Below are 22,531 nucleotides of genomic sequence, written 5' to 3' on the forward strand. Positions count from 1 at the left end.
ATTTCTTAAATAAAGAAATATTTTTTATTTCTTTATTAAAAAGAAATATTTATTATTTCTTATAGTCTTTATTATTTCTTATATTATTTATTATTTATTTATTTATTCATTTATTATTATTTATTTCTTAAATAAATTTCTTAACTTAAAAGGCAGCCAATCCAAGGGCTGCCTTTTAAGAGTTTTTCCCCTCTGACCCCTGAGCCCAGACCAGCCAGGCCACCCGATGTGTCCCTGTGTCCCCACAGCCCAGCTGCCTGCAGGGTGAATGCTGCATTTCAGCAGAGTTTGCAAGACACCTACATCTGCTTTCATTTTTGGGTCACGATATTTAGTTTCATTTCAATTTCAAATGATTAAAATTATGTAAAAATACCGCAACATCAAGGAAAAAGTTATTTTAAAATGAAAAAAATCAAAACATTTCATTTTGGAAATGTCAAAACAACTTGTTTCCTTGACACAACAAGAACCTGGTAGCATCCTTTTCTTCTTTTTTTCTTCTGTCAGAGATGAAATTCCAAGGAAATTAGCATCATTTCATGAAGCTGCTTTACAGGACTACAAATTCTGACTGAATTAACCCTGCCAAACTTTCCCCAATAAGCCTTAATCAACAGCGGGCCACAAATCCAAACAAAATCACCACGATGAAACTCTGCTCAATTAAAATGCAACCTCCTGGAATCCATGGTACCTTTGGCACAGTGAATGTGCTATTGCCATGTGCAGGAAGGGACAGAGGTGCAGAACCACTTTGCACAAGCCTGGCATTAATTCCCAGCTCCCTCACACATTTATAGCTGGCTGGCTGTAATTTATTGAGATCAATACTCTGAAGGGTACTGAGGTGTTAAACTCCCGCTGAACTCCAGGGGAGTTTGGTGTTAAACTCTCTGAGAACCTGGCCTTCAGTCTCCCTGTGATGCACTGTGAAACAAGGCTCCTCTGCCCTTGTTTGACAGGATTCTGCAGAGCCTGTGAGGAGCAAGAGCAGCATCTTTCTGCTGCTAAAACTGCTGTGCAGCTTTTTGGGGCAGCCCTTCACTGCAGCAGCTGCTGGACTCAGCCCACCTCATGCTTTAGACTTTAGGAGCCAAAATTGTTTGTAATCAACGTGACAGCACTTTCTTGCTCCTGTTAATGAAGTTCCATCTTTGTCTTTCTGGATCTGGGAGCCAGGAGCGCTCTGCATCACCCACTGCATCCCCAGGCAAAGCAGGGCAGTGATGAACACAGCCAGCCCCCTAAGCTCCTCCCTGAACTGAGAATGGCATCTCTGCCCCAGCAGGAAAGCTCAAAGAGCAGTGATGACAGCAGAACCTGGCTGAAAGGGAGGCTGCTGGCTCGTCTCTGGGCAATAAATATGTGCAGGGGAAGCAGAGCTGATGGACAGCGTGACAGATCCAAGGGACTGAACACCCAGGCCAGGCTGCAGAGGGGACAGTCAGAGTCCCAGGCTGCAGAGGGGACAGTCACAGTCCCAGCCCGCTCAGGTGCAGTCAGTGAAGCAGCAGCGAGGACAGGAGGAAATTAATGCACACAGCCTGGAGCAGCCAGCTCTGGGGCTGTGTGAGACCCCTGTCCCCAGGAGCAGAATGCCTGCAGGACCAGTCTGAGCACAGCCAAGTGTTTCCTGTAATCCCCCTGCTCCCCCAGGGCAGCTGAAGCACCTCAGGAATTGCTGCTTCTCCCCAAAAGCAGAGCTGGGGCTGGAGCTCCCACAGCCAGGGGCACAGGGAGCTCAGAGCCAGACTGGCCAAGCCCCACACCTGAGGCTTCACAGGGCATTTGTGACCCAGCCAAGAAACGAAACCCCAAATCCCAGGGCTGTCCTCCCAGCAGGATCCCATTGCTGCCAACCAGAGCAGAGCCTGCTGGAATGGAACCCCAGCATCTCCTGATCAGCAGGGATCAGCAAGCACAGCTCCTGGCCCTGCACAGGACAGCCCCAGGAACCCCAGAGAGGGGTTCTCCTGAGGGATCCCCCACCCTGCCACGGCCATGGCTCCAGCAGAGGATTTTGGAGCTTTTGGAGCTTTTCTCTTTCTGTCACCCCGGGGCAGGCGTGGGGCTGGGGCTGTTTGATGGTGCCACACCTGCACAGCCCCATCCCTGGCCCTGTGTGCCTGCCCTGCTGGCACTGCCACCACACACAGCACAGGCATGGAAACTAGCCTCTCTTGGTAAAGGACTCCTGTTCTTCTCCTCCCTGCCCTGAGCATCACCAAGCCCTTCCTCAGACTGTGCAGGGCACAGCTCTGCCTCTCCACGGAGCTCAAGTGCCCCTGGCACAGCTCAAATGCCCCTGGCACAGCTCAAATGCCCCTGGCACAGCTCAAATGCTGCTCTCCAGGGGCTGGCTGGGACAGTGAGCCCCCCAATCTACACCACCAGTGTAGACTGCACATCCTCTGCACATCCCCATGGACTGCAGCTCCTCCACACACCCTGTGTTCATCCCCAGTGATATTTATTTTCTCTCTGTTAGAAAAAAAGAAGATCCTCCTTTAAAGAGTTTTCATAACTTTATGGAAAATTGCTTCAAACCAAATAAAAGATAAAAATTCTTTTGCATCAACTGATGAAAAAAGAAATTACCACCCTTATTGTAGTTTTATGCATGACTGCTATTAAACTTTGGTCCAACAAACCAACAGCTGTTGGTTTTCTTTGTAAAGAAAAAGAAATAGAGAAGCTGGCTTAAAATGCTTTTCCTTTAAGGCTGTAAGAGAAATGTAAATTCTTCCAGACCATTCTGGACTTCTAAATTAGTTAGAAAAAAGCACTGTGCTGATATATTCTCTGCCTCCTTGGATTCACTCATCTTTCATCTCCATCACTGCATTGCAGACTAGAAGCGTCGCTATTTTTTTGACAACATTCTCATTTTTCCAGCTTCCAAGAAATGTCTGGACAGGGACTGTCAGCTCTAATTCCGCAGCTCGTGCTGCAGCAACAGGTGGTTCCCAAGGGCTCGGGAAGAACGTTTCCCCTTCGCAGGGGATGGCAGAGCTGCAGACGAGGGCAGCAGCAGGGCGAAGGCACGTGGCACGGGAAGAGCTGGCCATGGTGGCCCTGTGCCAGCTTCCCAACACACCTGAGGGCACCTGGGCTGGCTGCGGGCACAGGCTGCTCGGGCTGAGAGAGCTGTGGGGATTGGCAGCACACAGAGCAGCTCCGAGCTGTGCCCATCTCCCTGCAGACAGCACGGCACGGGCAGCCTGACCAGCCTGGGCACCCCTGTGCCCCACAGCAGGGCAGGGCACGGCCCCAGCCTGCACCCCATGCTCCAGGATGCAGTCCTTAGGAGAGCCAAGTTCCCCCCACCAGGGTGACGTCCCTTTGGCTTGGAAGGCTCTGATCCCACCCCGAGCAGCCACACAAGCAGGAGCAGTCCTGGGCTTTGCCTCCTGCCCGCACAGAAATGGGTCACTCATCACCTTTAATTGGGGACAGCGCTGCTGTGACCCGAGCCAAGCACGGGACCAGACCTGCACAGACTTAAAGGAGATGAGAGCTGCACAGAAGTGCCTGCAAAGCCCTGCAGTGAGAGGAGAATGCCAGGATGAAAGGAGAGCAGGAGTTTGAACTCCTCGGAGCACTCAGACTTCAGTGCCCCACAGCCAGACCTGCAGGCACCGGCCCGAGCTGAGCCCTTCTCAGCTGCTGGGGAGCAGAACAATGCCCCAAAATCACTCGTGTACCTCAGACACCACCCAGCAAGGGCACTGCTTTCACCACTGCAACACAGCCAAAAGAAGAAATATGCTTAGCAATGGCAGCCTTCAGAACTACAGAGAGATTTCCATCTTGGGAACAGCAGGACTTCAAAGAGTTTTAAGGATCCAGTACTCTTTCTGCCACAGAGTTTGCCCAGGAAAAGTCTAATTCTACTCCTCTGGCAAGTGTTCAGATATCCAACATCACGACTTAGGGAAAAAAAGGAAAAATCTCTTGCAATATACATATACTCATGCACACACGGCCGGCTCTGGAAAGTTGGCCAACACTTTGAAGTGACAGGGAAAAAATAATGCAACAGCAAAGCATGAAAAATTTCTGAAAGAGTCCTACGCCTTTTTAAGCCAAGAATCACTTGCAGAGAAGCATAAACAAGCAGGGCTGTGCTCCAGCAGCAGCCACAATACACAAGTGCCAGAGGAAAGCTGCCAGCAGCCAACACGGACAGGCTGGAGAGCAGAGAACGTTCTCGGAGCCGCCCCAGCTGTGACAGTGACAGAGTTTGCCCTGCAGTGGGACACAGAACCCTTCCCACCAGAGCTGTGGGGGGACAGCAGCACTGTGAAAAATCCATGTTTTATGATTGGCTTTTCGCAAATGGTACAAGGAATATTAGATGTGTAATGTTAGAAAGTTATGCTGTATTAATTCTCTTAAGTAGTGTTTTAAATGTAGTTTTAGGTTACAACATAATGTTAAAATAGAGACTGTGTATGTGGGGGAAGTTTTTTTAGGAATGAGATACTTGCTTCGAGGAACACCTGAATCTTCCAAAGAAGAGGAATTTTTGGTTCTTATCAGAAGAAACTAATTTCTTCAGGCCTTGCTCAGACTGGAAGATGCCAGGGGATTAAAGGAAACAGTTGACATACAACAGAGTTTCTTGTTTAGAATAGAATGTATGCATAACCATAAAGGATACATGAATATGCAACAAGTGTATTGGTTTAAGGGTGATTCCTTTGTTCACAAGTCATGCTTTTCCTGACTTAGTGTCCCAAAACATCCGGACATCTGTAATTCTTTGCTTTTTATTGTCTGGTAATTGTCCTAACTCTAAACTTTATCACTCTAATTATATTATTATTTTTATAACCATTTTATCATTATTAACTTTTAAAATTTAAAAAAAACAAGTGATTGGCGTTTTCCACAGCAGGGAGGGGGTTTCTGTCCTTCACTGACCACCAGCACCAGCTGCCCTCCCTCGGGCACCGTCTGTGGGGTTCCAGGGGAGCAGGGCTGGCTCTGGGCACTGAGCTGTGCCTCAGTGGCACCACTGCAGCCCGGGCAGCAGCTCAGTGGCACCACTGCAGCCGGGCAGCAGCTCTGCTCCCTCCTGCAGCCCAGCACGCCTCCCACCCTCTGCACCCCTGCCAGCCCCTGGGCAGGGGCTGAGCTGAGCCCAGGCTGCTCCAGCCTCTCCCTGGGGACAGAAACCATCCAAGCCCACTTGCTCCCCGCTGTGAACAGGGGTCATTATTTTGACAAATTAGTTAAATCTCTCTCAGTCAGCAACGAGAACCCTGAATTATTCAACATGCATCCGTCTTTTTCCCTCACAAAAATGGCCTGTGAAGCAATAAGTGTATTTCACTTGAACCACTTGTGAAAGATGTAAGACAGTTTGGGTTCACTCCAATGCCCCTTGAAGTCAATGAGAGCCTTTCATTTAATTTTCATTTAATTAATTTCATTAAATTTGCAGATGATGCCAAGCTGGGAGGGGTTAGAAGTTCTCTGGAGAACAAGCTTAGAATTCAAAATGATCTTCATAGTGTAGAAAACGATCTGAAATAAATAGATGAGATTGAAGAAAGGTAAGAGCAAAGTACAAAGCTGGATAGAAACAATTAAGTGCAGGATGGGGAAGATTGGCCTGGTGACATCAGTGCAGAAAAGGATTGGAACTAGACAGGATCTGACCAGAAACCCTCCAGCTCTAGGGACCACTGAGGACTGGAGATGGTAATGAACCACCCCAGTAACATGCAGACAAATGACTTCTGAGAATGTTTTCCACAGCTGGCATTGCTGCTCCCTTCATCTCAGTCGGGAAATTCCAGTGATTTTTATGCCTTATGGTGAGATAAGGGATGCACAACTTTCCTGTCTGCAGTCCATGCATGCCATCGACAAGAAATGCAGGTTTTCTGGGTAAAAAAGGACGCAAGTATTTCATCTTTGTTCCTCAGATTCAATATTGATCACAAAAGCAAAAGGAGGCTCTGTTGTACTGGGAAATGTGCTTTGCACAGTGGCAGGGGCAGAACACAGCCCTGGACATCCTCCCTGACCCTCCAGGGGACAGAGCAGGCTGTGCTCTGCACCTTTCCTGATCACAGCAGCGCACTGAAGTTTCCCAGTTTGTGTTGTTGGTGTGCAGTTAAGTAAGTTTGCAGTGCACAGAGTAAATAGTAACTTCAAACTTCCTTTTTCCCTTCTTAGATGTGAGAAAATGCTAAAGATACCATTCCCATCTGTATTTATAGCATTAGCTGTGAAGCATTCTGATGTGCAAGACAAACCACTGCCTGAAAATTGATCACACGACATTAAATCAAGAAGATTCAAGGGAAAAAACATATTAAAAAGATGGAAGAAAAGGCTTCCTGTTTTCCTCAGACAGCTAAACAAAAGCCTGGGTTAGGACAGTGAAATCACTATGGATCAATACTCTTTCATTTCACAGTCAAGTAAAATAATAACAACAATGGTGCTGCTGATGAACATTTTCTATTTGAACTACTCCCATTATCTAACAGCATTTCAGCATTTTGCAAAAAAACCTCCTGACAACACTTTGTAAAGCACATCAGAGCGAGGGCTCAGTGCTCATGACATAAATGTGTGTCCCTGTGTGCCTTTTTCATATGAACACCTACTTGTCTAGTGCAGATAGCATTATCCTGTGGTGGGAATGAAGGAATTGAGTGTTTACAAAGCTTTCCTGTGGCCACAGAGTGCTGGGAATGCTATCTGCAAGTGCTATCTGGGATGAGAAATGAAGTCTCATTGCTGTGACGTTGGAGAATAATCGACCAAACAATGAAAATAGCTACATTTAGCATAAATAGGACAGCCAGGCCAGAAACATTTCCTTTCACATCGTCCAGAAAAACTTATTAAACAAGCCCACACTTGTGAAATGGGTAGAAGTCCCTTCAGGTGAGGACTGAAGAGATGCAGTTTCCATTTCATCTCTGCCATCTGACCTCACAAAAGGTGCTTTTTGAGCTGTTTGTTCGTCAGTGTTTTACCCACCCTGCTCGTGGCCGGGGTGGGCTGTGATGGGCAGGGAGGCTGAGTGCTCAGGGATGCTGCAGGAGCTTTCCCAACAAAAACGGGCTCCAAGAGGCAGTGCCAGGCCTGGCCAGAGCAAGGAGAGCTCTCAGAACATGCCTGTGAGAAATGCATATTTTATGAGTGGCTTTTTGCAAATGTTACAATGAATATTAGATGCGTCATGTTAGAAAGTTATGCTGTATTCATTCTCTTACGTAGTGTTTTAAATGTAGTTTTAGGTTCCAACATAATGTTAAAATAGAGACTATTTATGTGGGGGAGTTTTTTTTTAGGAATGAGATACTTGCTTCGAGGAACACCTGAATCTTCCAAAGAAGAGGAATTTATGGTTCTTATCAGAAGAAGCTAATTTCTTCAGGCCTTGCTCAGACTGGAAGATGCCAGGGGATTAAAGGAAACAGTTGACATACAACAGAGTTTCTTGTTTAGAATAGAATGTATGCATAACCATAAAGGATACATGAATATGCAACAAGTGTATTGGTTTAAGGGTGATTCCTTTGTTCACAAGTCATGCTTTTCCTGACTTAGTGTCCGAGAGCATCAAGGCATCCATAATTCTTTGCTTTTTATTGTCTTGCAATTGTCCTAACTCTAAATTTTATTACTCTAATTGTATTATTGTTTTTATAACTATTTTATTATTATTATTAAAATTTTAAAATTTTAAACACCAAGTGATTGGCGTTTTTCACAATGCCCAAGGTCTCTGCAGGGCAGAACATCATCAGCTTTCTGCCCAAAACCAAATAACAAAGCCCAGCTGTGCTCGCAGAGCCAGGGGGAGCAGAGGCTCTTGCTGCCAACCTGAGCCCACAGCTCCTCCAAGCCTCCTTTTGCTTTCAGAGAAATGGCAGAAACAAGAGGAACACATTCAATAAAACGTTTCAGGAGCTGCTTTCAGCGAGGATAGGGAATCGAAGGTGGAGGATAATTTGAAAGCATTTTGTAAGATTTTAGCTGCTTGTTCACATTGACTCTGATGGGAGTCGTGCTGCTTTGATCTTTCAAATGCTTTCACACTCCTTCCATCCTGACAAGCACTCATACCACGGAGCTATTTACTGGGAAATTGAGGTGAGTCCTGCAGCTTGATACCTGAACTATCTTCAAACAGCCCAGAGGAGAGAATGGCAGACCATGAAAGGGGGAGCACAGCACCCTGCGGCATGGACACCTTCCGTGGGCAGCACTGCTGGTGCTCACAGCCACGTCCCATCTCACTAAGATGATTCAGATTGATTTTCTTTTCAGGAGCAGAGGTGATCCCCAGCATGGAAAGAAGAGAAAAGCTGATTGCAGGACATGCAGATTCCTCCCTGGACCCTCCAGCCTCCGTCTATGGATGTGCATAACCCAGTGGACTGAAGGCAGGAGCAGAGTCCTTGATCCTTTTCTTGCGTTTGTTTGGAAAGCAGGATTCCATGCCAAGGAGGGAGAAGGAAATGAAGGTGTGATATTTTCAAGAGAACCATGACTGCTGCAAATCTCGGAGTGGAGTTACTCGTACCTTCAGGGCTGCTGGGAACGAAGCTGCAATTCCAAATTGTTGGTTTCCAGACTCAGGAAGAGCTGTTCTATCACCCCAGATATTGAGAGGAGGCTGCAGCACAATGTCACCTGGATCTCTGAGCCTTCTTCCCTCAGCCAGGGGGGATTTCCATTCCTTTGGGATGGGTGGGTGGGTTTGAGCCTTTCACAAGCTGGAACACATCTCTGACCATGAGCAGGCACTCAGAGGGAGGCACCACTCCCAGGAATCTGAGGCTGCCCTGCCTCCTGCTAGGGACACAACCACCAGAGAATGGCCTGAGCACCCATTCTCCAGGAGAAATGGATGAATTAAGTGTGGGATCCTCCAGATCCCCACTGCTGGCTGCCATGGAATGTCACTGCAGAGGCTCCCTGGATAACAGCAATTCCTATTCCCAGAACTCCTTGTAAAACTTCTGACTAAATTGATGAGAAAAGGCAATTTTCCTAACACAGCAACAGTGTCCTGCAGAAGCAAGCTCCCTGGCAATACAGTATTCCTCACACAATTTTCAAGTTCACTTACCTTAAGCAAATCTGGCTGTTTCAGCTAAAAGTTGTGCAGCCTCAGGCATTCACATGAGCAGATGATCTTTTTAACACCTCAAGTTCCTGAGCTTCATATCATTCACTAAATCAATCTCCCTTTCATGATTTGTATTTATACTAATGCCCAATTCTATTACAACCCTCTCTTACGCTTTCTCAATTTTTTCTATTATTCTTTTTTAGGTCTATAATACAATTTCAGTGGCTTACTCAGAGGCTGTCACTTCATATTTACGAACTGAAACTTGAATGTGCATTATTACTTTATTTTTATGAAAATCCATGATAACTAATGCAGTGATTCAATTTCTACCAAGAGGTTTTATGTGTGGCTTCCTATCTGGCCTCTGACCTTCATTCCTCCAAACAAACTTTTACATCTCTATTTACCTATTGGGATCATTAAAGTTCTTTTCATCTTTCCGTCTCAATGGCTTCAGAAGCTATAATGGATTTAGGCAGGAGTTTAATTAGGAACTGCTCTTTTCTGTATTTCAGGCTACATTTCACGTGAAAGGGTAAAACATGCCTCCAACAAACAAAAGGCTTGATGAAAGCCCCCAGGAGCCCCAGGCCAGGAGAGCTTTAGTGGAGCAGAGAATTACCAATGGAGATCCTGGTGCTGGGTCTGTTCCAGGGGAGGCTGGCGTTCATTTTAGATCTGTGCAAGAAAATCACCTCAGCAGTTGGCTCTGTTTGGATGATGCCCACGCAGACACGAGCAGCTTGTTTTCAGCAAGGTTTCTCCTTGCTTTCGTTCTTCAGGGAGCACGGAACACGTGGGAGATGTGGCAGCTCCATCTCAGAGGCCCTGTGGTCAGCCTTGTCCCCGCTGCCCCACTCCTGTCCTGCTGTGAAAGGAGCCCCAGAGCTGCCCCAGGGGCACTGCCACTGCAGGGGCAGCTCCTGGCTGGGCTGGGCAAAGCAGAGAAGCCTGCCTGAGTGCTGGGATCCAAAGCACCAGAACTCGGGCAGCCTGCAGTGCCTGGGATCTGCCAGCACACGCTGCCAGACTGGCACTGCCTCCAGAGCACACTGCCTGCACCAGCGCCGGGCCAGCTCTTCCTCACTGCTGCTGTGCTGCTCAGGGAAGGAAATCCTCTCAGATAATGAGATTCTGGGGCCATCCCATTCCTTCTTCTTCCCCAGAAATTTCTTTGTGCAGTTTTCCTGTGTTGAGCATGCTTTGTGATAGTCAGTGTCTCATTTTACCCACTCGGTTTTACCCACTCAACCAAACAACCAAGCAGGCTGTGAAGAAAACCTTGTCAGTAATTAGCCTTGCTGGATGTCAGATGATAGCTGTCAGCTCGGGCACTGCAGAGTCCAGGGTAGGTTAATCACAGCTCCACAAGCTGCAGAGAAATGAGTATCAGGAATGCTGCCCAGCTGAGGCTGCTCAGGAACAGAGAGCTCCAGATGAGCTTAGACACACACATTGTTTAACCTGGGAACAAGGGGCACAATTTGGAAAACTATTTATCAAGGTGTCCTCAGAAATCAGCGGAGTGGAGACTCTGCAGTGCCAGGGGCTGCTGCTCCTCCGTGTGCAGCCCCGTGAGACCCTCGCCGTGGGACGCTGAGCCCCAGGGAAGCTCTGGCTTTCAGGATTTGTTAAAGCTCCAAGCTCGGCTCAGCATCAGCAGAAGCGTGAAGGACTTTCGAGGAAACGCGGGCAGGCTTAGGCTGTGCCACTGGAACAAGTGCAATGGGCTCTGGCTGCTCTGGCTTCCAGCAGCGCCAGACAGAGCCAGAGCAGCCATGACAGCCAGAGCTGCTCAGACACACAGCTCAGACACACAGCTCACACACACAGCTCACACACACAGCTCACACACACACAGCTCACACACACACAGCTCACACACTCACAGCTCACACACAGCTCACACACACAGCTCACACACACACACAGCTCACACATGCACAGCTCAGACACATGCACAGCTCAGACACATCAGCTCACACACACAGCTCACACACACACAGCTCACACACACAGCTCACACACACACACAGCTCACACATGCACAGCTCAGACACACAGCTCACACACACAGCTCACACACACAGCTCACACACACACACAGCTCACACACACACAGCTCAGACACACAGCTCAGACACATCAGCTCACACACACAGCTCACACACACAGCTCACACACACAGCTCAGACACATCAGCTCACACACACAGCTCACACACACACAGCTCAGACACATCAGCTCACACACACAGCTCAGACACATCAGCTCACACACACAGCTCACACACACACAGCTCACACATGCACAGCTCAGACACATCAGCTCACACACATCAGCTCAGACACAAACAGGTCACACACACACAGCTCAGACACACAGCTCAGACACACAGCTCAGACACATCAGCTCACACACACACAGCTCACACACACAGCTCAGACACATCAGCTCAGACACACAGCTCAGACACAAACAGGTCACACACACACAGAGCTCACACACACACAGCTCAGACACTCACAGCTCACACACAGCTCACACACACACAGCTCACACACACACAGCTCAGACACTCACAGCTCACACACAGCTCACACACACACAGCTCACACACACACAGCTCACACACTCACAGCTCACACACAGCTCACACACACACAGCTCACACACACACAGCTCACACACTCACAGCTCACAAACAGCTCACACACAAACATACAGCTTCCCAGCCAGGAACACCTCCTCCTCTCACAGTGCACAGCAATCCCACCAACCGCCCGGGCTAAATCTGCGTTTTCAGTGGCAGGAACCAGATGCAATCGTTAACAGAGGTTGGTGTGTGGGTGCATGTGAGAGCAGCTTTTACTGACAGCCAAGTGCAATTATTGCAATGCTCACAGACAATGCAGGAAATGTACTTTAGCACCGTGCATTGTGCCTTTAGAACCTCCTCACCAGGGCAAAGGAAACTTCCCTTCATTACTGAAGTTGCACTTCTCCCTCTCTGCCTCTCAGTGCAATGAAATGGAGCATGCAATGCAGCGTCATATTCAGAGATTTCATTCTGCTATCAGCTCCAGGCCTGCACAAAGGCTCAAACACTACAACAGCTTTTCACACGCTCACAAATGCTCAAAGAAATTGCTGAGAGCACTCAAATCCCCAAGTCTAAAGAAGATGCCCTAAATTTGCTCCAACAAAACCCCTTTACAGCTGCAAAATAATTACCTGCTTGCAAATAATCACATTATTTTAATAGTTATTATAAGGAACAGATTATTTAAGTTGGGAGAAAATATCAGCTTTGTGTAATACCCACCTGCTCTAAATACACAGTTACACTTTTAGTTAAAATTGAAGAGCCATTAAAGCCACTTTTTGTAGGCACTTAGGTTTCTAATTTGCAGTTAAATTAATTGGATTTGAATGCCTAAATTGATTCAGATATCAGGCTTATCATCCCATAAGCAGTTCAACAGGATGATGCTGCAAAGCAAGGCTGAAGCAGGGGAGTTGTTCAGCATTTTTGGGGGCAGCTGATGGGAAAACCAGCAGCACAGGGGTGTCCTGCCCAGGAACAGCAGCCAGGGACAGGGTCAGCAGGGCAGGAGAGCAGAGCCTGTCACTCCTGCAAAGCACGAGAACTGCTGCAGGTAATCCTGTCTGCTAAAAACTGCACCCAGGTAACTCCTGCTGTTCTGGCATCTCCAGCACTTCTCAGGTGTTTGGCTGCTTTACCTTCTTTTCTCTTGAAATCCTTAATCCTGCATCACAAGATTATCCACAGCTGGTGGTCAGGACACCTCAGCTCTGACCAGCATTCCTCTGTAATTTCTATTGTTAGAATTTTCTCTATTTCTCTACACTCCAGTACATGAGCCTCACCCTCAGCAAACACTGACAGTCCCACTGGGGTTTTCAGTATGGATGATTACAAAAAGGCAAACAACACCACAGAAACCTCATTACTTCCCAAGATGCACATCAGAATGATGAATTGGCAGAATATGAGACAAATCCAGTCACTTCAGCAGCTTTAGGTGAGTTTCAGATGATTCCTGGGAGGTGCGAGTCTGTTGTATTGGTTCCACATTCAGAATTCATCTTTGCCAGGCCTGTTTCTCACAGAAGAGAGATTAAAATTGTGCCTTCTGCCTTTATGAGCAGCACCAGCAGCACATGAACTGAACTCTACAGTTATTATTACAACTCTTAGTTTGGACAGTGCATTTTTTGAGCTTGTCTTGCATTCCTAGAGCAGAGCAGAAAAAGCATTTTCATTTTTAAAGTTGCTCCATCCTGAGGTGAAAAGGTCATACGGATTCTGATGTCAGGAATACTGAAATGGAGTTGAAATGACAGGACATGGTTTCATCATTTTCTATCAAAATGAAATGTTTAGACACTGCAGAAAATAAATACATACATTTGCTGATTTAAATCAAGGTTGTTTCCAAGACGGATCAAATTTTTTGGGGGATGGAATAAGGCTGCTCAGCTGGTGAGAGAAATCCCTTTCTATTCTGGAAAATCATGGCACAAACGTGGTCTCTCAAGGCACAGATTCATCAGTTGCGTTGTAGATCACGGATAGAAAATCCTGCCCATTCTGGTTAGCCAGTTTGAGACATCACTGCCCCTCGGGGGGGTTTTCTCCCTGTCCTGGCAGGGTGACCCTCTCTGCTGTCGCTGGCTCTGCCTTGCCCCCGGCCCGCTCAGCTCCCGAGCCCGTGGGCGCATCTCTGCGCTCAGCTCAGAGCTGACGGGTCAGCGGGCCCTCCCCTGCAGCCCTGCTCCGGGGCTCGCTGCCCCTCTGCCCCTGTGCCCTCCCAGCAGCACCCCTGTGAGCACAGGGACCCAGGGGTGCGCTGCAGGAGGAGCAGCCAGGGAACGTCCTGAGCACAGCCTGGGCTGCGTGGAGCAGGCAGCATCCTGACTCCATCTCTCCCCCTCTGACTTCTTACTGTCACTCCCGCGACTTGGGAAGAACTCAGCTTCTCCCTGAAGTGCACCAGTGTAAGGAAGAAAAGGAACAGCTGTTAAAAGTTTCATGCTTTAAAACGCTGTCTGCTTCAGGCTACTTGAAATGCTCTGACACTTCAGCTTCCCTAAGTCTGTCACATGATTAAAAAGATGTTATTTTACCGCTGATAAAACCACACTAAGTGTTAGTGAAAGATTTATTAGCCTGCGGTAATATTTTACAAATTGCCAAGTGTGATGCCCTCCCATCCAATCCACTCCAAAGTGTCAGAGCAGAGCAGCTGCCAACCCTTCCCTGGAGCAGGAGTGAGTGCCCACGCTGGGGCAGCAGCCCTGCCCAGCACGCCAGGGCCACCAGACCCTGCAGAGGCCAGGCAAGCCCCCGCAGCCTCAGCCACAGCGGGCCAGGAACGCTGCACCAGGGGAAGGAAACACAGCTGGGGTACAGGAAAAGGTTTTTCACAGAAAGGTGATAAAGCTCGGGACTGGCTGCCCGGGGAGGTGGGGGAGTCACCATCCCTGGATGGGTTTAACAAAGCCTGGATGTGGCACTGGGTGCCAGGGCTGAGTTGAGGTGTTGGGGCTGGGCGGGACTCGATCTTGAAGGTCTCTTCCAACCCAGTGATTCTGGGATTGTGTGTGATTCTGGGATTGTGTGTGATTCTGGGATTCTGGGATTTTGTGATTCTCTGATTCTGGGATTCTGAGATTCTAGAATTCTGTGATTCTGGGATTCTGGGATTCTGGGATCCTGGGACTCTGATTCTGTGAAATTCTGGAATTCTGGGATTCTGAGATTCTAGAATTCTGTGATTCTGGGATTCTGGGATTCTGGGATTCTGGAATTTTGGAATTCTCTGTGATTCTGGGATTCTGGGATTCTGGAATTTTGGGATTCTCTGTGATTCTGGGATTCTGGAGTTCTGGAATTCTGTGATTCTGGGATTCTGGAGTTCTGGGATTCTGGAATTTTGGGATTCTCTGTGATTCTGGGATTCTGGAGTTCTGGGATTCTGGAATTTGGGAATTCTCTGTGATTCTGGGATTCTGGAGTTCTGGGATTCTGTGATTCTGGAATTCTGTGATTCTGGGATTCTGGGATTCTGGAATTTTGGGATTCTCTGTGATTCTGGGATTCTGTGATTCTGGGACTCTGTGATTCTGGGACTCTGAGTGGGAATTCCCAGAGAAGGCCACGCTGGACACCCCGCAGGGCTCTGGGGCAGTGCCCAGGCTGTGCCAAGGGTGCCAGCAGCAGCAGCAAGCCCCCTGCACTCCCCGAGGCCAGCACTTGTTGCCATGCATGCACAGCCCCGAGCTGCAGGGCTCTGCTGGAGCAGCACACGGCTCCGGCTGGCACCGGCTTTCAATGCAGAGCTCTGGGAAATGCAGAGCACAAAAAGGGCAGAGGAGCCGAGTGCTGCTCCCAGCACTGGCTTCTGGCAGCTTTCAGGTGTCTGATCAAACAAAATGAACAAAAAGGAGCTTTCGTTTCAGGGTAACTGAAATGCAGATTTTCAATTAACTCGTCAAACTGAAAACCCAGAGCACTGGAAAGTGTTGCTTTGGAAACTTCCAGGCTTTGTTGAGCCTTGAAAAAAATGGCCATTTGGAAACAGAAATGTCTTTTCAAAATGAAAGATTAAAAGATTATTTTTCTTCTCTCCTTATTCTTGATTAAAATAATCTTGAGAGTTTATTCCTTACTAATAACTCAGCAAAAATAAAGTCTGCTCAAAAATCTCTCTTTTTTTTCCCCATTAGTTCAGTAGGAGTTCTACTCTCTACAAATGGTCCGCACTTGACAGCACTTTGAAATTTACACCTTAACTTTTCTGTGTCTCACAGTCCTCATTAGTGAAACAGCCTGTAACACACCTCCATTTTCCGGTGTGGTTATTCTGTCGTGCTGGACCAAATAGTTTCTGAGAATCATTTGTCAAAAACAATGTTGCTTCAATGGACTAAATTCTGCTCTGACAAATTCAACCACGTTCAGGTGGGTGCACTTGGGCACAAAAAGAGTCAGTGCAGAGTTTGGACCAGCTCTTTAAAGTTCTTTGAAGTCTCAGATGAAAGAAGTGAGTAATAAATGTGGACCCTGAAACAAAAAGAAGAATGAGGTACCCTCATTCTGCAATGAAAATGAGCTTAACCTCATCATTAATCAACACCAAAAAAACAGGAATAAAAGCTAAGCCACGAAGACATAATCAATCTGTTAGATGCTACTTGACAGATGCACTGAAAAACAGCACCAGTAAAGACCCCTAAAAAGGTAATCTTAATCTTTCTATTTCAGTGGGCATCTTAAGCATGTTTTTCTTCCATTTTCTATTCGCCACTCCAATGCCCAGAGTACAGGAACTCTAATTACTGCAGCATGCTGAAGGCTGGCCAGTAATTATATATCTTTATCTTCATTAGATGCCTGTGAACGAGGCTTGCTCTGAACCGGAGCAGGTAAACTGGAAACTGGAGACACATTTCCAATTAAGAGCTCACTTTAAAGTGGCCCCTGATTCTGGCTGTGCAGAAACCTCTCTGCTGCTGCAGGAGGGGCCGGGATGTGCTGATCCCTGCTGGGAGCCCTGTGGCAGGGTGTCATTAACAGCCCTGTTAATGGTGTGGCTGTGTGAATCACCACACACACCAGCACATTCATGTCCTCGCAGGCAACGGCCACAACATCTGCAAGCAAATCTGGCTTTTCACATGCCTTCCAAACGATGGATTTGCTTTCAAAATATTTTTTTTTAAATTCACCAAAAAAATTAAATGGAAGATGAGCGAGTTAGGAAGGACTTATCCATTAACTCCCACAACATAAGGACAAATAATTTCCTTCTGTTTTTAAACCTAAATGAAGTCCAACAATTTGCTATTTTTGGCAGATTTACCAGATCCAAAAGGGCTTCACAGAAGAGAAAAAACCCCAAACCCCAAAGGTTCCTAATAATACAGCCACAACGACATGCTTAATCAGAAAATACCAACACGGGGGCTAACCAGGAAAGTAGGAACATTGAGAAGATTCTAAAAGGAGAACATTAAAAATACTAAACTTTGAAATTGCTGGTGTTCATCTCATGTATAAGAAATGACCGTGAAGAAATTACTTAAAACAAGTGCAATGAGCATAGAAATTGCAATTATTTCCTTTTCTGTCAGAACAGATAGCTCAGGAGAAACCATCTACATCTCTGCCCAGCTCTGTTCTCCGCTCATTCTGCCCGAGTTGTCACTGGCTCTGTGGCAGGCAGCCACCAAACCTGTGGGTATGTCTCACATTCCCAAATGGCAGTGAGTCCCCTGTGCCCGCAGAGGCAGGACGTGCCCACAGCAGGGGTGGGTTTAGGGCTCAGGAGGTTTTGGAGCTGCTGGAGCCCAGAGCAGAGGAGCCAGGGCAGAGCAGAACCCCAGTGAGCTCCAGGCAGCCCTGGGCAATGCCAGGGCCCCAGGAAGGAGCAGCTCCCAGCAGTGAATGGGTTAACAGCCATTCCCAGCAGCTGGGAGCGTGGCCTGGAGGGTTTGTGCTGGTTATGAAAAAAAGTTTAAAATTCAATTTTAACTTTCATTCGTAGCTGCTTCTCTTGTTTCCTCTTCTGGAGTGACAGCCACAGAGGAGTTTGTGAAAAGATAAAAGCTGCTGCAGAAAGGCGACTTTAGTGTCACCCTGCCGGAATCCTCTGTGCTTTATCTGCCACCATCACCACTGCCCCTTCCTCTTTGCCATTCATCCCGCAGATTTTAGAAATCTGCAGGGCTGATCCTTACAGGATTTCAGTGGGAACATTGGGACTGGCTGAAAGCCCCCAAGAAGCACGGATTACCTTGAAGGTTTGGTGTGAGCCTCCCCTTTCAAGGCCAAAAAGGAACTTGCAGGCACTCCTGGGAGTGTCCCTCCTGGGAGTGTCCCCCTGTCCCCGGCCAGGCACAGAGCAGCAGCACGCTGCCAGCAGCATTCCACAGCCCGTGGGACCAGGGAGGCTGGGCAGAGACAACTCTGGAGATGCTCCCCAAGGGGAAGTGTCAGACAGCCCCACGTGTTTGACGAGCAGGAGGGAAAATTGTGGTTTTGTGTTTGCTTTGTTGCTTCGCTGGAGCGAGCTATACAGCAATAACAGCAATAATAAATCTTGGTGTTCCAGCAGGAGAGCAGTCAGAAAATGAAAGAACTTGTTCCATTAGAGACCAGCAGTGCTCTGCAGCCTGGTCCTACCTTAATGACATCTTCATCTGATGATCTGCATTCCACGGAGTCCACGAGGTCTGTCACTGTCCCATCATCTTCCACAGAAACCACCTTGACAGGGACAGCCACTGTCTTGCCAGTGAGAACGGCTGTGTTCAGGATCTCTGCTTCCTAAAAGAAAACAAGGGCCACTTACACACCTATTCTCTAGGAAGGCTTTATACACCCAGAGTCAGCTCTGATTCCTCATGGCTGGGGCAGGAACTGCTCCGAGTGCTGGGGATGCTGCTCCTCTCTGCCCTGCCCTGTTCCTCACTGCCCTGCTCCTCTGCCCTGCTCCTCACTGCCCTGCTCCTCACTGCCCTGCCCTGCTCCTCTCTGTCCTGCTCCTCTCTGCCCTGCTCCTCACTGCCCTGCCCTGCTCCTCTCTGTCCTGCTCCTCTCTGCCCTGCCCCTCACTGCCCTGCTCCTCTCTGCCCTGCCCCTCACTGCCCTGCTCCTCTCTGCCCTGCTCCTCTCTGCCCTGCTCCTCTCTGCCCTGCTCCTCTCTGTCCTGCTCCTCTCTGCCCTGCTCCTCTCTGCCCTGCCCCTCTCTGCCCTGCTCCTCTCTGCCCTGCTCCTCTCTGCCCTGCTCCTCTCTGCCCTGCTCCTCTCTGCCCTGTTCCTCACTGTTCCTCACTGTCCTGCTCCTCTCTGCCCTGCTCCTCTCTGCCCTGTTCCTCACTGCCCTGCTCCTCTGCCCTGTTCCTCACTGTTCCTCACTGTCCTGCCCCTCTCTGCCCTGCTCCTCTCTGCCCTGCCCCTCACTGCCCTGCTCCTCTGCCCTGCTCCTCACTGCCCTGCTCCTCACTGCCCTGCTCCTCTCTGCCCTGCTCCTCACTGTCCTGCTCCTCTCTGCCCTGCTCCTCTCTGCCCTGCCCCTCACTGCCCTGCTCCTCTGCCCTGCTCCTCACTGCCCTGCTCCTCACTGCCCTGCTCCTCTCTGTCCTGCTCCTCTCTGCCCTGCTCCTCACTGCCCTGCTCCTCTCTGCCCTGCTCCTCTCTGCCCTGCCCTGCGGGAGGCTGCAGCTGCAGCGCTGTGCTCAGCCCATCTGGCACTGGCTGGCACTGGACTGTCCATGGGTGGCACTGGGCAGCACTGGGTGACACTGGGTGGCTCTGGGCAGCACTGAGTGGCACTGGGTGGCACTGGGCTGTCCTGCCCTGGCAGTCCTGGGCTGGTGCTCTGCCCAGAGTTTCTCTTCTCCAGGAGGCTCAGGGGATGGTTCCTCGGGCACTGCTCTCCCTGTCCCCAAGCCCAGGGACAGCAGCACCAGAGCAGCCCCGCTGCAGGGCACGGAGTGCTCCTGCAGCCTCTCCCAGCCAGGGGGGCTGAACATCCCGTGTGGCAACGCCTGCACCCCAGGAAACAAAGCCACTCCTGAGATTTACAGCTCAGAGCCTCAGCACGCCAAAGCCATAAATCCAAATAGTTCCTCATTTGTAACTGCTGCTTTTTGCTGCTTGAGTGGAAAAGGAAGCTCCTGAAGAAATATTGTGTTCTTTATCTATAACTAACACAGATTACAGGAGATAAGATGTCAGAGCTCCTCAGGATGGGAACAGTTATGCTTTTGCAAGGCTACAGCCAAACAGTCTCACTGTAAAAGTTGATTCCCTCAGCAGCTATTAAAAAGGTGCTGAACTTTCTCTAATTATTAACACAGCATTTCTTTATAATTCACTTACACTGAGCCCCTCCAATAATAAAATGAAATAATCAGAGAAAAACATGTCTCTGCGTGTAATAGAAATGGAAGACCAGGTAATCTTTATTCTGAAATTGCTACCACGGTAAATAAATAGTATAAATAGTATAAAGCATCTTAAAGAAGATGCTAGAGTGTTCTTTGCTTACTGAAGAGATTCATATTAAATAACTGAGCATATTAAGCCCTCCAGCAGAAACATATTCAGAAGATGTACACAGTAAGCATCAATTTAACTTGAAATGCAGAGGTGAATACCTATTAGGTTTTTTCAATTTTAATAGGTAGCTTCCCTGAAATTTAATTTCCCTTCAGACATCTTTTGCCTTATCTTTCCTAGGGTAGAAAAAAAGGACTTTACAATATCTTTATAAATCTTTCCAAATTTCTGTTTCTGTTGTCTGTGCACACACAGATAGCATTTCCTAATGCTTGTGTGTGGATGTGTGTGTATATAACTTTTGGAAGAGGTCAATGCATGCCTAACTCAGGCCTGGCTTTGCTGCAGCTGCCCCCCAGCTCCGCAGTTGGGGACACAAGGGGGTCCCCTCTGAGCCCCAGCACCCCAGGGAGGCTGTCCCTGCCTCTGCTGGCTCTGAGCCTGGCTGGGGATGCTCAGCAGCCCCTTGTGCTCACCCTGTCAGCCGCTGCATTCATCCCTGCATTTAACCTGCTGCCTTCATCACCAATAAACTGCATTCTTGCTTTTCTCTGGCAGTGAGGTGCATCCTTCCACCCACCACGCCCTTCAGGAGGAGCAGTGCTTGTCCTGCTCCAATCCACCGGGAAAAGAAGATTAAAAACTGCCCCTGACACTGCAACTCATGTTCTAGAAGCACAGCAGATCTCCACATTCTTCATTAGAGCTGTGGCATCTATCTTTGCAGGCTAAAAGTCAAATTTCAAAAATCAAGAGTGCTCCTCTCAGGTTCCAGTAGGTGTTTTGGCTCCTGGGCTGCGAGTGCAATCAGGAAAGAATAAACTGACCCCAAAATCTCCTGAAGTGCAGAGAGTGCACAAACGAGACTGAGCAGCTGCCTGGAAATCCCTCCCATTTCACACTCCTTAACCTTCTCTATTTTTAATGTAATTTCTATTAATCAGCATGTAGAGCATTAATCCAGGGTCCCACCTTGAATCTTTTCACTGTTTAGTTAAAAAAAGCCCGAGCTTTGCCTCCTGTTCAAGTCGCAGCCATCTTGCTGATAGCAGAGGATCCATGCTTCAGTCATGCATAACTAATTTCAAATCTTATTTAGCATCAAGTCTCAGAATTAAGCAGCTAAGTGACAGCTGTTTAATTAACTCCTTAAGCTGATTAGAAAGCATTACAGAAATCCCCCCAAGGAAGAGTTTATAACTGTCAAGAGAGCCTAAGGCCATGTTAATGCTTCTGTTTAAATTTAGTAAGCTTCTAAACCAATAAAGTCTAAATGCTTGACATTCTCATGGATGTGGTCAAACTCAGCTTTTTTCCTCCTGTTAGCCCTGCAAGGGTCGGGAACAAAAGCAGCCAGGGACGGGGTTTGGGGAGTCAGGAAGCACAGGAGGAAAAGCCAAGAGCTGCACCCCAGAGCTGCTGCCCGTGGCTCCAGCCCTGCCCTGGCCGGGATTGGAGCTGAGCTGGGGCGAAGCTGAGCTTGCACCCGGAGTGCAGAGTCATCTCCCAGCCCTGGCTGCAAGGAAAAGGGTTCTTCATCGCCTCTTAAACCCTAAATCCACCTTTAATGATAAGATTATGGCAGCTCAAGTACAAGTTTTAGAAGCAGCTGGTGGGGCTAGATACAAGGTGCTGCAGAGAAACCAAAATTGCTCCAAAGAAGATTTCCTCGCCTGCAGGCCATTATTGTCAGCTCTGAGCTTGCAAACAGCTTGAAATATATAAAATATAATCCCGATTTCCTTATTTCCCCTGTTGCTTCCAGATTCTTTCGGATGCGCTGGAAAAATTATTGAAAAATCAGCTGCAATTCTTCAGTGTCCAAAGGAACAAAGGAGTAGTGGCCAGAAATAACCCAAATTAATATGTGAGACCTTTTATATAAACAGAAGAGTTGAAAGTACAAGCTGAAATACTGCAAATATGAGAAATCATGGTGAAACCTGAAGGAGAAAATGTGACAAGACTGACATGAACTCCAGGGTTAAATGTGTGGTTTAATGTGGGCACGTTTCATCCTGCAGAATGGAATCTGGAGTCTCTGGGAATGGGAGAGAGGAGGGGGATATCAGCAAATTAATCCCATTTCATTCAAGCACTTGCTACTTCATCAGTTTCCCTTTTTCCTCGGTGCAGGCAGGAGAGCTCCAGGGGCAGAATTGCTGACACAGAGGCAGAAAGGAGCACCCAAAACCCAAATGCACATTTCTCTGGACAGATCTACCCGCTGACTCCCACTCCTCCACACAGTGCTGGAGAGGGGAAAATGCATTTTCTGAATGGTAAAATGTGCCTGCAAACCATTGTTTGGAAAGGAGTGGGTG

At 48.1% G+C, this 22,531-nt stretch overlaps 1 protein-coding gene across 3 annotated transcripts in view; it reads right to left on the reverse strand.

The window, feature by feature from the left end:
* The window catches only part of TMEM132D (transmembrane protein 132D), a 176,400-nt gene that overhangs the window by 13,211 nt on the left and 140,658 nt on the right, over positions 1–22,531 (reverse strand). For all 3 annotated transcript variants that reach the window (XR_013340940.1, XM_077787272.1, XM_077787271.1), the window contains exon 5: positions 18,327–18,470. Coding sequence is in view for 2 of the 3 variants with exons in the window: in XM_077787272.1 (XP_077643398.1) it covers positions 18,327–18,470 (144 nt within the window). In the remaining variant the exon portion in view is untranslated. The remainder of the gene's footprint in view (positions 1–18,326; positions 18,471–22,531) is intronic.

Source organism: Lonchura striata, chromosome 18 (assembly GCF_046129695.1).
Source record: "Lonchura striata isolate bLonStr1 chromosome 18, bLonStr1.mat, whole genome shotgun sequence".
Lineage (NCBI taxonomy): Eukaryota > Metazoa > Chordata > Aves > Passeriformes > Estrildidae > Lonchura > Lonchura striata.